At 35.3% G+C, this 16,344-nt stretch overlaps 3 protein-coding genes across 3 annotated transcripts; 1 reads left to right on the top strand and 2 right to left on the bottom strand.

Annotated features, from left to right (window-relative positions):
• Positions 1 to 214: 214 nt before the first annotated feature.
• Positions 215 to 1,558, top strand: LOC140791817 (uncharacterized). Its single transcript, XM_073142479.1, has 4 exons — positions 215 to 504; positions 688 to 806; positions 1,058 to 1,183; positions 1,267 to 1,558. The coding sequence occupies exons 1-4, from the start codon at positions 289 to 291 to the stop codon at positions 1,340 to 1,342; spliced, it is 537 nt and encodes a 178-aa protein (XP_072998580.1). The 5' UTR covers positions 215 to 288; the 3' UTR covers positions 1,343 to 1,558.
• Positions 1,559 to 6,578: 5,020 nt separating this feature from the next.
• LOC140792863 (putative transcription factor bHLH086) lies at positions 6,579 to 7,955 on the bottom strand. Its single transcript, XM_073144085.1, has 5 exons — positions 7,467 to 7,955; positions 7,243 to 7,347; positions 7,081 to 7,146; positions 6,931 to 6,996; positions 6,579 to 6,826 (listed from the first exon to the last, which is right to left on the bottom strand). Exons 1-5 carry the CDS (start codon positions 7,953 to 7,955, stop codon positions 6,701 to 6,703), a joined length of 852 nt encoding a protein of 283 aa, XP_073000186.1. The 3' UTR covers positions 6,579 to 6,700.
• A 3,390-nt stretch (positions 7,956 to 11,345) lies between these two features.
• LOC140792862 (disease resistance protein RGA2-like) lies at positions 11,346 to 15,426 on the bottom strand. Its single transcript, XM_073144084.1, has 2 exons — positions 12,127 to 15,426; positions 11,346 to 11,652 (listed from the first exon to the last, which is right to left on the bottom strand). The coding sequence occupies exon 1, from the start codon at positions 15,424 to 15,426 to the stop codon at positions 12,157 to 12,159; it is 3,270 nt and encodes a 1,089-aa protein (XP_073000185.1). The 3' UTR covers positions 11,346 to 11,652; positions 12,127 to 12,156.
• Between the last annotated feature and the right edge of the window lie 918 nt (positions 15,427 to 16,344).

Below are 16,344 nucleotides of genomic sequence, written 5' to 3'. Positions count from 1 at the left end.
AGAGAAAGCTACACTTACCTTCTTTTTCACTAGATCCTCTGCATCCATGGCTGCAGAAATTTTTCTCCAGAATCCACTGACAACCTGCCAAGTAATCTCAATACATAATATTCTTTCATCTATGAATGCAGTGAATCCAATTCTCCTACCTTTTCTATCCATAAACAGTTGCATGCCTTTAAATAATCTTTTTGGGCCCATGAAGCCTCATACATACTACTACTAAGTCTAAAGGAAAGCAAATGTATGAAGTTTTCCTTCTTTTGTTTTTAAAATTTGTGAAGAGAGATGGAGAGCCAGAGAGTGGTGGTGGTGGTGGAGGAGGAAGAGGCAGCCCGGGCTGCCCTCCGGTGGGCGGTTCGCAATTTTATCCGCAGCGGTGACTCGATAACTTTACTCTATGTCTGCCCCTTCACAAGGTCTAAGAAAAAGCAAAGGAATCTCAGGCTCAAGGGGTTCCAATTGGCACTCTCTTTCAAGGATATGTGCAATGGAATTGCCGAGGTACGATTCCCGAGGCTGATCCTTGTTGTCATGTCAGTAGTTTTCAACTGCTGTGACTTTTAAAGTTTCAATCATTGTAGCTATCATTTGGGAAATTTACAATTATGATACTTGTGTTTAACTTCTTTTCTGCTTCTAATAATTAGTATATGCCATTAGAAAAGTTATTTGAATATTTTGCAGGCTAAGGTGGAGATTTTAGTGACTGAAGGCGATCCTCGGGTGTCGGTAGCATCGACGGTGAGCAAGATCAGAGCTACTACGCTTTTCGTCGGGCTCCATGATCGGAGCTTCCTTTACAAGTAAATTAAAACTCTCATATCTTTCATGTATCATCTAAAGTTAATAGTCAGAAGGGCTAGATTAGTTCTACTGTTTGCTGAATCATTTCAGATTAAGATAGTTGTCAGATAAGTAACAATACCTTCTACAGACATATTGTTTGATTTCACAATTGACCTCTTGACTAAGTTAATCAAATAACTCATTTTTCTGCAAAAAATTTAAGATAAATTAGAAATTTCCCTCAATATTAATTGGTTCTAAATTTCAGAACCCCTGATCCGAACTTCGGTATGAGGAGCCTCGATTGTCGAGTACTTGCGATTAAGCAGCATCATTCGATGCGCAGTGGCTTCATAAACATGGAATTCTCTCAAATTGAACCTACAAGTTTACAGTAAGTAGTCTTAGCATGCTCAAAACATTTACATTTATCTCTGAGTTTGAAATATTTATGGTTGTTCTTATTGTGATTTATAGCATACCAGAGCCAAAAATTCCATTTCCGATATTTACTCTTTCGATGATATGGAGAAGATCAAAAAGGCGAAAATGATGCTTCCTTATTAGGTCAGAGCAGATAACAGTTTGGCATAAAAGTAGTCAATATCTAACTTGTGATCACACCAAAAGAAGAACAAACAGAATGGATTAAAATGTGGGTTGTTTCTTTGTTTCAAATTTTAGACAGTAGTTGTATGATATGAATCAGTCAATCACAAAGAGTACCAATATGCTATGTTTTATATAAAGATTGAGATATGTGCTAATACTTGAGTGGCTACCAACTTGTACAAAATGAGAGGCTTTGTCAAACCCACTCCTTTATTTTATCAGTTGATGATTCCCTAATGTTTTGATTTGGTTGATTGAATAGCGTATTTCAGAAGTCAGGACCACCTAATCTCCTTTAAATCTTTGAGTTGTATTTGAAAAGTTCATATTGTTGATCTTTCTATTAGGTTGGCAATATAACTTTAACTCAGGAAGATGTTATACTTCCTCATAAACTTACATTAGAAGTTAGAACTTGGTGTTATAATAGCCTTCACAACTTTGATTCAATGACTTTGTATTCACTTATTATAGATGGTCATCAGAGCTTAATTAGTTACATTTCTACTGCATAAATATCAGATTAATGTGGAAGAAATGATCATTTACCAGTAAGTCTGAAAGCATTAGTATCTAAGAGATACTCCATGGTTTAAATTAACATTTTACAATGAAATTTCCTAGTAAACTTCAAAGCCCTACTAGATTTTAAACACACTCCAATCAAAATTAGAAGCTTACTCTGTTCTATAAAAATTTAATCTGATAGAGAATAACAGAAAATAATGCATAATTCCTTCAAATTTGACAATTTTTTTAGTCCCTATATTCTACATTGAAAACTCCAAATTTTGTATCAGAAATTACTCTCATCATTGTTCAATTAAGAGATGGAATTGGATATCAGCATCTAATATTTGATTCAGGTGTTCACAATATATAGCATCATAAGTTGTATGTAGAATAACAAAAAGGCATAAGGCCCATATTGTATATAGTCCAACCCCAATAAATCAAGGCATAAGGCCCATTATTGTATTATATAAATTTTTTAGTTTACATAATTACCACTAAAAACTTTTAAAACATCATAATTGCCATAATTTTTTTTTTGCAGTATGATTAATTTTTGAGGAAATACTCATAGAATACTCATTGTAAATTAGTCATTTAGAGTGTAAAATATTTATAAGTGATTCTTATTTTCTTATACTATGATGATATTGTTTTTGAATTACTTTAGGTAATTTATACAAGTTTAATTATGATTATCTAGATTTAACTAACATAATTATATTTCTGGAGGAGTATATGATTTTGTGATATATTTTAGAAAATGGTACCTTGGTTATGATAATTTTGAAAAAATAAAATAAAATCAGTGGCATTTATGTAAAAATCCCATGAGTTAATGGAATGATGCTTGAGATCCTTATAAGGTCCCTAATTAAACAAGGTTTAAAGTTTAAATATGAATACATTATTAAACTAATTACAACCATCTTTGCGCATATTACGATCTTACCCTTTATATTATTGGAACTAATATTAAACCCATCAATTTAATAGTATCTTAGACAATAATCCAAGGAATCAACCCTTAATTTTTTTTTTAATATTCTTTACTCCTTAAATCACACGCCCCATGCATCATGCATGATGCGCCATGCGAGCTTACGTGGCCCATGTTAGGTTGCCGCCGTGGCTAGCTTAACTGAGCTCCACGTGGCAGCATAATACACGGCTGAGTTGAGGATTCGCTGCGGAGCTCGAAGCACCAAGCAGTCGGAGGGGCACGGACGAGCGCCGCGTCGACACGTTAGGCTAAGCTCGATGGGCATTGGCAGGCAGCATGCCAACCACGAGGCACCGTCACACACGTGCGAGGATTATTAATTACTAATCTTTGTAATTATTTTAATACTGTTGACAAATTAATGTTTGGGGAAGTAGAGCTCCTCACGTCTTGGTTAGAAAATTAATTATCATTTAATGCTCCCATCTTCCTTTTTTTTTTTAAATTTTTTTTAAATTTTTTATTACAATTGTGTTGTTCTAACTCTACCACATGGTTGGAAATAATATATTGGATTTAGTAGTCATCATGTTTGAAATTAATCTAGAAGTATATATATATATATATAATAGAAACAAAAAATATCTTATTTTTTAAGGTGTCACTAGTATTATATTACTAGAATGTTATGATATGAATGAATAAAATTATTATTTTTATAGTATTACGTTTTTAGAGTAATTAGTGAATTAGGTGAATTAGCAAATAATACTTAGTATTTGAGTTAATTATCGCTCGTATTAAAGTCGGTGACGATGAAATTTTGATAGATATGTGCAAAGAAAAACTTAGAATAGACTTATGATGAAGTGTTATCTTTTACTAATTAAGTAATAGTCTTCCAGGTGAATCAGAAATAATTAAGGACTACATTAGTCAGTTCTTTACATCATATATCTGGAGTAAACTTCTCTTAAGATTGACTTTACCTCTTTTGGTACTTGATGAGAACTTTTTATGAAGCTCAACTAGAAAGAGTAGATTATGTTGGGCATTGACCACTTAAACTAAGAAACATGTCTGATGATTAATTGGCTTTCCGCATAGTTGACTTATCAAAAAATGGCATTCAAATGTCAACATTAATTGTTTGCTTTTATGAGCTTTTCAGTGATTACTCAGAACAAGTCCATGAATCTTACAATGTAGATCTTAGAACACCAATTGTTAAGTATGGACTACTATACTTTTTAACTCCACTTCTTGGCAAGTTCATCATAAAAAGTGTCCCTTACTGAATCAAATACTAAATAGTCCTCCCAGGATCCAAGTTACTTAGCTGTAATTTTAATCTCTACTACTTTTCTATATGAACACCATCATGCATGATGCATATATATGTAGGCTCTTGTTGCAACTCACTCAATATTCATCCTTTAAAATTAGCAATAAATTCTCCAATTGACAACTCGTGATTCTAGATATTTCGAGTCTCTTGTCGATAAAATAACATAATATATACATCCTTCTTTACTAGAAAAAGATTGAAACTTTTAATGGTGATTTTAGCTGCATGAAGTAATGCATCACAAATTTTCTGTGTGGTTATATTTGGACTAAGGTTTTGTATACCCTACTAAAATATATAAGCAATAATAAGTGACTAATGATCTATTAGTCTCATCTCGTCTTACCTTCAAATTTTGATCATTAAAGCCCTCTCCTTTCGATCAGTACTCCTATATGTGATGGAATTATTAAAGCATCTGTTAACCATTAAGAGTGAGGATTTTAACATTCTAATGTTGTAAGCATGTGAGGGAGTTAATGGCAATAGCTTGTCATTAATGCCAGGCCAACCAACAAGCTTTAATTGTTCAAACATTACGGCTTCCAATCTATACATTAATTAGCATTAAACTAGTCTCACCACTATGCACATAAATGAAGTAGAAAAGTAAATAACAAATCATTTAATTGTCAATAAACAAGTGTGGAGAGTCACAAACTCCCAATGCCTTTGCCTGCTTTGAGACGAGCAGATGCAAGAACACATCATTCTCTTCACTAACTACTACTAAAAAGAATTGGCACCGTGGAATTCTACAATTTTGCCTACATGGAGGAATTAAAATAGAGCAAGATGACAGACATCTAGAGTCAATTGATGATCTTATATTCATAGCAATCAAGATTGGCCCGATCATCGCGATCGATGAGGTAGTCGGCTAAAGAACGTCTGCGGTACGATCAATTGATCAAACGCTTATGAGAGAGGGATAGTGCTATGATAGGGATGGCTATTTCCCTAGGAAGAACAGGTATTCTACTTAGGGATGCACTCCCTTATTAATGAATGGCTTGTTATGTTATAGTGAGAGGTTGTGACTTGGTTGTTGTCATGTGATTCATAAATTCGTATCGACATGCACGGTAGATCCGAGTATCAAGAAAAAAAGAAGAAGTATAAATGATCACTAACTCAATTGATGAAATTTGAGTATTAGTACCTAAGGAGGTTATCTAAGTGAGATTTGTAATACTGCAACGGCAATGGTCAGTGTTTCTAGATGCATCTGGTAATACATTAAGAATTTACTACTTGCTCCTTCAGAGCAAATTGCTGTAATATATGGACCACTATCAGCAGGTAATGTAATAAAAATTCAATTAGAAGGCCTTCGCCATTAAACCATGATGTTTATGCATGTGTCTGCATCTTTCAATGCAAGGCAAGTCGAATCTTCATGTTAATTCGAAGAATCTGCATATTTAAAGAAGTTAATCTAAGCCTATTAATAGCTTTCTTCCAAGAGAATTTAGGTATTATTGAACTAATTCACTCATTGATCTCATCATAATTAAGCTTTGAAGGTTCTTATTTCATTCATATATATATAACCTTAGAAGAAATATAGTCATCTGAGTTGAAATGAATGATAGAGTATATGCATGATGAGCTCAATGAGTAGCTAGGAAATGCCAGAGATCTAGTAGTTGGTGTTTAAATCAATGACAATCCATTGAAATCGCCACCATAAATAAGAAGGACTCGGCAATGACTTCAAATGCCAAGGTGATGTAGAGATAACTTTGGATATGTAGGCTTAGTGTCTGCATTCGGAAACTTATCTCAAGAAGGCCATGAGTTATCTGTGTGAATGCAATCTATTGTCAATAAAATATCTTTGGTTGTGTTTATAATATGTTAGTTTCTAATTAATGCGTGAATCAAACCAAGATTTTTATTCCATTAAACTACTTAGGAACAATCAATTGGTCGTCGCTTAACACATGTAGAGTATTATTATGACTGCAAGTGGTTCTAAATTCCTTATTTTACTACTAGTGCACTATGGTGAAGAATTAATTCTTTTCAATTCATTCTTTTCCAATTCCGGTGGTATTTCTGTTGTTTGATCACGAGTGCGTAATTTTCAATTGACAAGTTCTACTGCTCCATGCATTTTATGAATTAATATACAGCAAATTAAGTCTTTTTGGGCTAGGACTGTAAGATTAATTTTTGAAATATTGATCTAGTTAAAGAGAAAGGAGCTTATTATAACTATGAACAAAAGAGCAAGAAATCAAAGGAATGGATCCTTTGTTTCTCTTAGATGTCCATATATAACTGCAGCTCACTGATTTACCATTACACTGCAAATTAAAAAAAGATTAGAAGGAAAAAAGCACTAGAAACTTAAAAACTAATCTCCTTTCTCTTCTTCTCTAAGTTCTAAACCATGCATGCATGCCTTTTTATTTGTCTTTAGTTGCATGAGGAGTATCCCACTTCCCTTTTTTATTTCTCCTTCTTGGTTCATATGATCCCATGAAAGATCACTTCTTAGTGTTGGAATCTCTATCTCTTTGTGAGGATAAGATGGCATCAATGGCCTCCTTCACTTGAGAGAGCTCTGGAGCTTTGCCACCTTGTGCTGGCCAGAACTCATCAGTTGCCAAAACCTATAAAGTTATAATCAAGCATATATGATTAGTTTAGTTCATATACTTCAAAGAATCAATCTAGTAAGATTAGTTGTATATATATATATATATATATATATCACCTTTACTTGCAACTGGAGGAACTTCACATAACTAATGGCTTTCTCTAGCATGGTAACCAAATCAACCTACATAAATTGGCATGAAATAAGAACGTAAGAAAATTTAATCATGAAACGAATGAAATGATGATTAGTAATAAGGTGCAGTACCTTTGTGCCATTAGGTACGAGATCTTGCAGAATTTTGAGCCGTTCGCTGATCCGTTCTCTTCGGTTCTACAACATGTTAATATTCTTTTAATTAGTCATAAATAAACATCATAAAAGTTCTTGACATACTCCAAGATATGTAGAACTCGGTATATTAATTACCTTTGCTGCAACACTCTGAGGATCCTTGGATGGACTAGTATTAGTCTTGGCCTTGGCCTTCCTATTGCTACCACACTGCTTCTTAGGAGTCTGCATCTCTCCACCCTGCAAGAAAAACAAATTATGTCATTCAACCACTCGTTAGTTGAACAATAAATTTATTTAGTTAAATCTTTGTGAACATGACGATCTAGTAGCTAGTCGAGATAAAAGAAATCAAGTACCATATACGGGCGCTTTTGTGCGATTTTATCTTGTCCAAAACTCTCTTGCAGGACATCTACCGAGCTGGAACTTGGGTAAAGAAAGCCATACCCACTACTCATCTCAAAACTTTGATCCTGATTAAATCTAGAGTCTGCTGATCCAGACTGATTGATGTTATAATTCTGCTCCATCGCATCGATCCATAATGCACACTCGTCCTCTTGATCCAGGTTAGAGTAGCTATCATGCGGTAACCGATCACCTTGCTCGAAGCTAAGCACAGAAGAGCTCGAATAGGCCCACGGAGCTTCTCGCGGCGGAGAATTCACCGTCGACCCGAACACGTAACAGCTGCCGGAGGAGCTGCTCGGAATATCGGAGAGCATAGGAGGAAGGCTTTTATATCCGAATAGTTCCAGAGAAGGAGAGCTAAAAGATCGAACGGATGGCCCTTCGCCGCCGTCTATATTATCGTAGAACGAACTACGCTCCCTTGCAAGGGCCATAGAGGATAGAACAAGCCTAGCTACAACCACAAGGAGGAAATAAAAGATCTAGAGAGAGCTAGGGTTTGTTGGTAGAGTTCATTGTATGGACTAAACTCAAGACCTTATATATGGTGATGATCGAGTCTTTATGATCATATGGGAGTAATTTATAAAGTCTATATATATATATTTATATATATATATATATATATATATATATATATATAGTAGAACTACTACTACTACTTCTACTACAAAGCATGGGGATGTGGAAACACTTGCACATATAAAGTATTGTGAGAAATAGTTAGCTGTCATGAATGAATGGAGAAGAGGAGGAAGAGATAAAGAGATAGATAGGGAGGAAGAGAGAGCAAAGGTGACGCCGTAGTTTGCGCATTTCCACATCGAAGATTCCTTATAATTAAGAGTGTTTCTCTTCTCGTCTCCTTACCTCAACTTCACGTGGCATTGAAAGCCATGGGAGATAGTTTAGTAAGAGCTTCTCCTCCTTATCATAAGAAGCTAGCAGAAGATTAATTGCAGACAAGATACTAATTGAGCATTTAATGCAACTGGTTTTGTTTATTTTAGCTGATCATCCTAACAACATAGATAGAAGAGATCAATGTAGAGGTTTACGAGGAGATCTCACTTGTTTACTTCTTTCAGAAACCCTAGGCTGCATTAATTCATGACATAGTTTTGAGATTCTTAATCTATGACTACTTCTCCTTCAATGTTAGCTCCATCTCATGTTGCGACAAGAATCCGATGTCGTTAACCGTGTGTTCATCCATCCACGATCGTCGTCGCGGAGATAGGAATCTACCAATGCTTGTAGAGGTTACAAAATCAAGATAAAAGACAGCATATATGATGGCTAATTGAGGTAGTTTCATTGTGAAATTAATTAAGGTGATAGCTTCTTAGAGTTTTAATTATATTATTGCATGGTCTTTATTTTTTTTGTTTGTTGTAGTTTTAGTATCTCTGAGAAATTACGATTGACCATCTAAATTAAATTCATTTCAAGATCAAGTAGAGTAAAAAAGAAAAGAAGAAGGAAGCAAGAGATTAGTTACAGCCTCAGAATGTTTACAATAGTTTTAGCCATTATTTAGTTTGCTTAATTTGCTTCACCTAAGACGTGATTAATTAGATGATGTGGTCCTGGGATATTATCTTCTTAATGCACCAACCAGTTAGATGATTGGCACGCTGAGCTCAGTTTAGGTGTCAATTCGATTAGATTAGCATTAATGACTTGGTTAAGAATAACAACATCGAATAGCTGAGTGAAGGACATGTGAGATCTCTCATTAATACTATTCCAGCGTACATATCGTGGTCCATTTATGGTTTTAACCTTTTAAAAGATCGAAGAATTGCATCAAAGAGAGAAGGAAACTAACAACTAGGCTGTCAAAATAATCTAGCTCGCTCGAGCTCGGTCTTGAACATAAGCTGATTCAAGCTTGATCTTCAGAATAGGCTTGAAATTAATTTCCGGCTGAGCTTAATCATAAGATGACTTGGATCAAATTCAGCTTGATAAGACTCGATATACTAATATAATATTTAATAATATATAATATATATATGAGTAACATGAAATTTCTATTAGTTTATATTTTTGTAATGTTTATAAATCTATAGTTGAATCATGCCATACTTGTCTTCAAGCTTGATTTAAATCAAACTTCACCAGACTCGAATTAGGCTTGAATTGGGTTCGAATTGAAATTGCTTATTGATCGACTCATTTAAGCTCGAGCTCCAAACTAGTTTAAAATTAGCTTGAATTGAAATTATTTTGAGAGAAATTTGTATATAACACCTTACTTTATAACATAATTTTGGTTTACACCATATATTTTTATTATTTACAAATCGAGCCATATGATTTAGCGAATATATACAAAAAACACCCTGGGTTAAGTAGAGATATTTTATTTATAAAATGACCAAAATGCCCTTATTTGTAAAATAACTAAAATGCCCTTAGTATGACTTGGTTGAGGATATTTTCATAATATTTTAGTATAGTTAATTTAACTTAGAGATTTAGTTAAGTTTAACTAACTAATCTAACGACAAGGTATTTTCTGCACATATTCACTAAATTATAGAGCTCGATTTGTAAATAGTGAAAATATAGGGTGTAAATCATAATTTCATTAAAAGACAGCGTGTTATACGCAAATTTTTCTTATTTTAATTCAAGCTTGATCTTATTTTAGAAACGGATAAGAAGTGACCACAGGAGAAATTAATTTGATGATAAATAATAGAGTAGGCGAGTCTGGTCCAAAATTAATTATAGATATAGCAGTATGAAAACAATTTTAATTAAGTGTTTTCTAAAGAAATGGAAGTTTTGATTAGTATAATTACATTTATATTTATAAGTATTTATTTCTTTTAATTTTAATTTTCATATACGATCATCTAAGCACTTAGATTAGTGGCATAATTTGCATTTTAATTACGTTCTCAAAAACACATTAAAAAAAAATTGAATGTTATAAAATTATTAAAGTGATCAAATTAAATTATAAATTGTACCCCTGTGAGGTTTTGCCTAAAATCACACTGCACTCTAAAGTCATACGAACACACACCCTTTTAATAAATCGATTTATGCTAATCAAAATTTTGATTATGTTAAACCAAAATGGATTTAAGTAAAAGATTGGCACTGCAGTCATATATCTCGGCTAATGAAAGAAAATCAAAATGAAGTGCCCTATCTTTACAATCCATCCGTAGAGAAAGATCATGAATCAAATAGTTAAGCTCCAAATGAACAAATCCACATTAGTTTTCAAAATAAATAAACAGATTAAATTACATTTGTGAATAATAAGGGTCTCTATAAATCTAAAATTGATTATGTGACTGTCACATTTTAAATTTTTAACGAAAAAAATCTAATGGATAACCAACGGAAATGACAATTTAGAGATTATTTTTATAATTAATAAGGTAGACATGATATGAAAAATAAATAGAATTGAATAACAGTTTAAGAGTCTAAAGTCGGTGAAGGGACAACCAGTCCTGCCGACTTGCAAAGAAACGAGTCACCTGAAAAGGTGGGTGAGAGATGTTATAGATAACAAACACTCTTTGAGTAATAAAAGAAACTGAATTCATTCATATCTAACTACCAAACTATAGAGAAGTAGTAATGTTCTTAGAATGATGGCATTAATTGAAGCCAAGGTAGTAGAAGGAGAGGCAGCATCATCTTCATCATCCCTAACTCCAAACAGAGAAGGAGGCTGTGTTCAGTGATTGAATTGTGAATATATATAAGGATCTCCAAATGGTGCAGTTTATGAATCATAAGTGAACCCAAAATTCCACTACTTAGCATAGCAAAGCAAGGTTTTATTCCATTGCATGTCCACAGATAACCAAATACATAACATGTGTTACAAAGGCAAACGTAGCAGCATGTACTACTCATAGGCAGTTTGCATTCAACCATTATTTCTAGTTCTACAACAATCCACTGGCATACCATACATAGCAGCAACATTGCATGCTAACTCTTCCATTAGTAGTGTACTTTAGGAGAGTATAAATCATAAATCATAACAACCACGACATCAAGCTAAAGTTTTTTATTCAACTGCTTATGGAACCATTAATTTCTGGTGCGCTCCACAACTGCTGCAACCTTCCTTCCTGGATAATAAGCTGAGAACTGTAAAACAAATAGGAGGCAGACACCTTCAACTGCCATTAAGAAAGACACTTAATTTACTTGAAAAAATAAGTCTAAAAATAGAACGAAGATTCGGAATGCATGGGGCGCAGTTACAAATCAAGAGCACTATATTTTTGCCAAATAGATAAAAAGTTATAAAACTTTTAAGGATTTTAGGGATGTATCTCCATGATTGTCTTAATACGCTGATTGCCAAGTTATTTAATACTGCTCTTTAGATCTATCTTTCTAAATTTTCCTAATAAAATTTCGATGAGATGCTCAATGGCAATCCTATATCTACATGGGTTTAAGAGTAAATTTGATTAGTCAAGTAGATAGCAAGAGGAGGAACATAAATTGCAATATTAACCAAAAGAGACAAAAGAAGAGGGGTCGTGCATATATGCGGCAGTAACAGAGGCAGGCACGAACAGATCCAAATTGATGAGAAGAGGAAAACTCAGTTACCAGCACAAGCTTCAAACATGCACCGTGGATCTAGCCAATAAGTTTGTAACGAATATGGGCGATCTTGGGCCAGTCCTCACCGTTTGGATTTCCGCACCTCTCCTGCAAGACTGGGCACCCCCATATGCTAATACTCCAAAGTGACTCGGGCAGATAATCTGACAGAGCCAAGATACCAGGGCAATCACCGATGGTCAACTGCTCGAGTGGTGTGAGGCGAGACAATGACAGTGATGCTAGAGATGGACAATCGCAGAATGTAAGGCTGGTGAGGTTGGGTAGATCTCCGCCGCCAACGGCGAAGCTCTTCATGCTTCTGCATCCCGTGATGTCGAGTTTTTGAAGGGAAGGTGGAGGGATGCCGCTACCACCACCTTCACCAGTTGGCATCACCATCTCCAACTCCAAACAAGGGCAAGAGTGAAATCTGAGCCTTTCCAAGGAGGGAAGGGCATGTAAGCCATCGACCGATTTAAGCTGAGAGCAGAAAGAAATTTCTAGACAAGTCAGTGAAATCAGGTGACGTAGGATCTCCTCAGATGGAAGGGTTGTTATTGTGTTGATGTCAGATAACTCCAAGGATTTAAGAGAAGTCAGCCTTTCTAGGGACTGAGAGAGTGCCCCATCGGTGATATCACAATAGTCTATAATTAAACCTTGAAGTGATGAGGGCAAGATCAATTCAATCTTCTCCTTCCCTCCAAAGATATCTTCTCTTCTCTCCTCTACCTCTTCCTTTGAAACGAATACTAGTGACCCACAAGAAGATATCTCAAAGTCTTTAAGACACGAAGGAAGCGAAGAAAACTTCCTGAAGTTGGGAAGATCCAAAATTCTCAGACTCTCGAAATGAGGAAACAAGTCACCCATGGGTGGTAGAACATCCAATGAGGTGCAATTCTTAAACTCGAGAGACCTCAGATTCTGTAGGCATCCTTGTCGTAGCAACCAATCAGGATACTGGGGAGATGTGTAGCCATGGATGGACAAACTTGTTAGATTGGGATGTGGTCGGAGGCCCTCGAGAACCTCCCTATCCAAATCCTTCCTATCCAAATTCCTCTCGTCATCATTCTTCCACTTCAACTTCAAACTCCTGAGATGTTTTTTATCTTTGAGATTGGCTTCAACCGCTTTGTCCTTCCCTTCAATATTCTCCACATAGGAAATGGTTAGTGATCCTCGGAGCTCGTTCATGTTCCTTAGCTGACCTATATCATAACCCTTCTCCTTCTTTACATAAAACTTTGCTAATTTTTGAAGAGAAGTTAATCTCCCTATATCTGGTAATGATGTCAGTGCTTTATCATCTCCCTTATAATGCCGCAAACTGATAAGGTTTCTCAGGCTTCTTGGTAAAGTAGTAGCACCAAAATAAGGAGTAATAAGAACTTGTAAATAGTAAAGCTTACCCAATACCACAGGCAACTCACCCACTCCGGTCATTTCAAGATCTAGGTAGCGCAGATGCTTTAGATCTCCTATATATTTCGGCAGTGTTTCTATGCTCGTCCAAGGTAGATCTAAAACACGTAGTTTCTGACACTTCTTTGTTGCTACCAAAAGTTTATCAATGACACTAGAGCTAATTGAATCATCAGCAATGATAAGAGTACGTAGGTTTTCTAATTTAATGAAACTCCTGTTATTTTCCCATAAACTTCCATCCGAAATATACAGATACCGAATTGTTGGAGGGATTTCTCTTACCTGATCATCTTCTATTCTCAAATAATCTTCTTTTGAAATATTTTCAGCCAAATCATGGAACAAATCATGCATATAATAGTTTGTATCATCCTCCTCGTCAAGTTGTAAGAAAGAACCAGATACTAACTCATCAAAGTAGCTCTTTCCTATGTCCTCCAGCCTCATACTATTGTTCGATGAGTTGATAAAACCTTCGGCTATCCACATGCGAACTATCTTTTTTGCTTCGTAATTAGTACCTTTAGGAAATAGGCTGAAATAGGAGAAGCAACGTTGTAGGGGAGCACGTAGGCGTTGATAACTCCATAACAGAGCTTGCTTAGTGTCACACAAATTATCTTGATTAAGAGTAGCTCTCCAAAAGTTGGCTTCTAATCTTTTACTTAGTTGACCCCCCACTGCTTTTACTGCTAATGGACATCTATGCAACTTTTGCACAATCTGCTTCCCAATATCTTCTAGCTCCTTTTGTTGATGCAAGTCACTTAATTTGGCATCACGAAAAGCGTGAAGCATAAAAAGTGAAATAATAGCATCCTCTTCAAGATCCCTCAATGGCATACTATATTTGGGGTGCAAGGCCATCGGTAAATTCTCTGTTCTTGTAGTCACTAAGATCTTGCTCCCTTTCTTTGCAGCAGCAACTAGGGGGGAAAGAAAATTCTCCCATTCTGTCTCATTTATAGTTTTGTCACACCAAACATCATCCAATACAAGCAACACTTTCTTTGATTGTATTAGATCTATAAGCTTGCTGTGCAATGCATCAAGATTCTCAAGATAGGGGCATTCTTTCTTGGTAGCAGATTCTACCATCTCCCTTGATTGTTTAAAGACGTCAAGCTTGCGGGACACGCAAACCCACATCTTGATATCAAAATGATCGACTACTCTTTGATCATTGTAGATGAATTGTGCAAGAGTAGTCTTATCGGCTCCTCCGATGCCCACGATGGAAATAACCGAGTAGCACTTTCCAACTTCAGAAGCTTCAGATTGGTCCAATAAATACTTGTCTATTATCTCATCGCGCTCTTTGTCTCGTCCAAACACTTTAGATAGAGGGAGGGAGGTGGTGACATTTGGTTGTCCTCCAATTCCCAAATCAGGAGCGGCGGTGACGCCTCCAATTTGCACTTTTAAGAGTTCAAAGAATTTCTCAGCTTCACTAGCAATCTTGTCCAACTTATTAAGACGCCTCCTTAGCTCAATCTTTAGAGGGGACAAAACGCACAGCTTAGCGTTAATTACCTTTCGGGCAACTTTCTTAAATCGTTTGAGTGTAGGATGAGTGTTGAGATAAGACACCTCGTCCTTAAGGAGTTGGTATCTATACAAGTCCACCGCGTCCTCCGCCTCGTAAAAAGCATCTTTGAGCTTCCTCAGCCATTGCTCTAGCTTGCTCTTGTGCTCATTGCTCCTCTCCACAGCCTCGATTATAAGCTGAAACTTGGGAATGATGGTGGTCTCGAGATCTTGTAGCTTAGTTGAGACATTGACGCCGAGGTAGGAGAAGCCTTCTTTGAGTAGGCTACTAATGATGGTAGATGCCAGCCATTTCGCTCCCTCAAATGCTAATGCGTTCGACATAATATTTGGTGAATACTAGCAATCAAAGAATTGAGAAGATGGAAATGTGGATAAAAGATGGAGAGAACCATGCAAAAGAAGGTGGTGGATTTAAAGAGAGTGGAACGGCAAGTGGAGCACGAAAAGTATTAGGGAGTATTCGTTGCCAATGATGTATGAATTAGTAAGGAATAAAGTTGCTATATTCTTTGCTCCTTTCTTTCTTAATCAACCATATAATAAATTACAATAGCTGAAATTAGTAAGGAATCAGAGTTGTTAGAGATCATAGAGAGAATAAAGTTGTGCACTCTTTGCTTCCCTCGTATTTGCGTTGCTTCATAGCAAGAAATAAAGTTTTGTTTGCTTCTTTCTTATTGGAGTTACTTCTTAGTAAGGAATAAAGTTGTTAGAGAGAATAAGATTGTGCTCATGTTTGCTTCCTTCTTGATCAAAGATACAAGGAAATTAATTAGTAAGGAATAAAGTTGTTAGACGAGCTAAAATAAACTGTAATTCAATTGATTTAGAATTTTAAATTTTCTAAATCATTTATTTGAAAAAATTCAGTGGGTTTGGATAAGATTTAAGTAAGTATAATAAAATTCAAAGATTTGAGTAAAATTTATTTCACATTTATGTTAGTTTTTCTAAATCTCAAAGTTAACCCTTATATAGTTACGCTCTTTTTCTGGTGAAAAATAAAATAGAGAAATAGAACGTAATAAGATAAATTTTAACCTCTTTCTAAACAAAAAGATTGGATAAATCTCACTTTTATTTGCCAAACAGCATATTATATTATATTTCATCTCCAAAGGAGATCAACTAGTTTTATTTTTACTACTTAGCAAACTGCAGGAATTTTGTGCAGTTTCTCAATTGCAATACTACTGGTGCATGAGATGAAGTAAATCTACAACTCCCAACTCAAAATAC

This window comes from Typha latifolia, chromosome 7, assembly GCF_019914945.1.
Source record: "Typha latifolia isolate L0001 chromosome 7, TyphaL0001v2, whole genome shotgun sequence".
Lineage (NCBI taxonomy): Eukaryota > Viridiplantae > Streptophyta > Magnoliopsida > Poales > Typhaceae > Typha > Typha latifolia.
The sequence above is the reverse complement of the archived record's forward strand: the minus strand, read 5'-3'. Positions and strand labels throughout refer to the sequence as shown.

Excerpts from the sequence above, each read along its gene's own strand:
- LOC140791817 (XM_073142479.1), top strand. The coding sequence starts at position 289 with ATGGAGAGCCAGAGAGTGGTGGTGGTGGTGGAGGAGGAAGAGGCAGCC. Across the intron at positions 807-1,057 it reads GATCGGAGCTTCCTTTACAA|AACCCCTGATCCGAACTTCG; the intron begins GTAAATTAAAAC and ends TCTAAATTTCAG. Across the intron at positions 1,184-1,266 it reads ATTGAACCTACAAGTTTACA|CATACCAGAGCCAAAAATTC; the intron begins GTAAGTAGTCTT and ends TGTGATTTATAG.
- LOC140792862 (XM_073144084.1), bottom strand. The coding sequence starts at position 15,426 with ATGTCGAACGCATTAGCATTTGAGGGAGCGAAATGGCTGGCATCTACC.
- LOC140792863 (XM_073144085.1), bottom strand. The coding sequence starts at position 7,955 with ATGGCCCTTGCAAGGGAGCGTAGTTCGTTCTACGATAATATAGACGGC. Across the intron at positions 6,997-7,080 it reads TCGTACCTAATGGCACAAAG|GTTGATTTGGTTACCATGCT; the intron begins GTACTGCACCTT and ends CAATTTATGTAG. Across the intron at positions 6,827-6,930 it reads TCCTCCAGTTGCAAGTAAAG|GTTTTGGCAACTGATGAGTT; the intron begins GTGATATATATA and ends ATAACTTTATAG.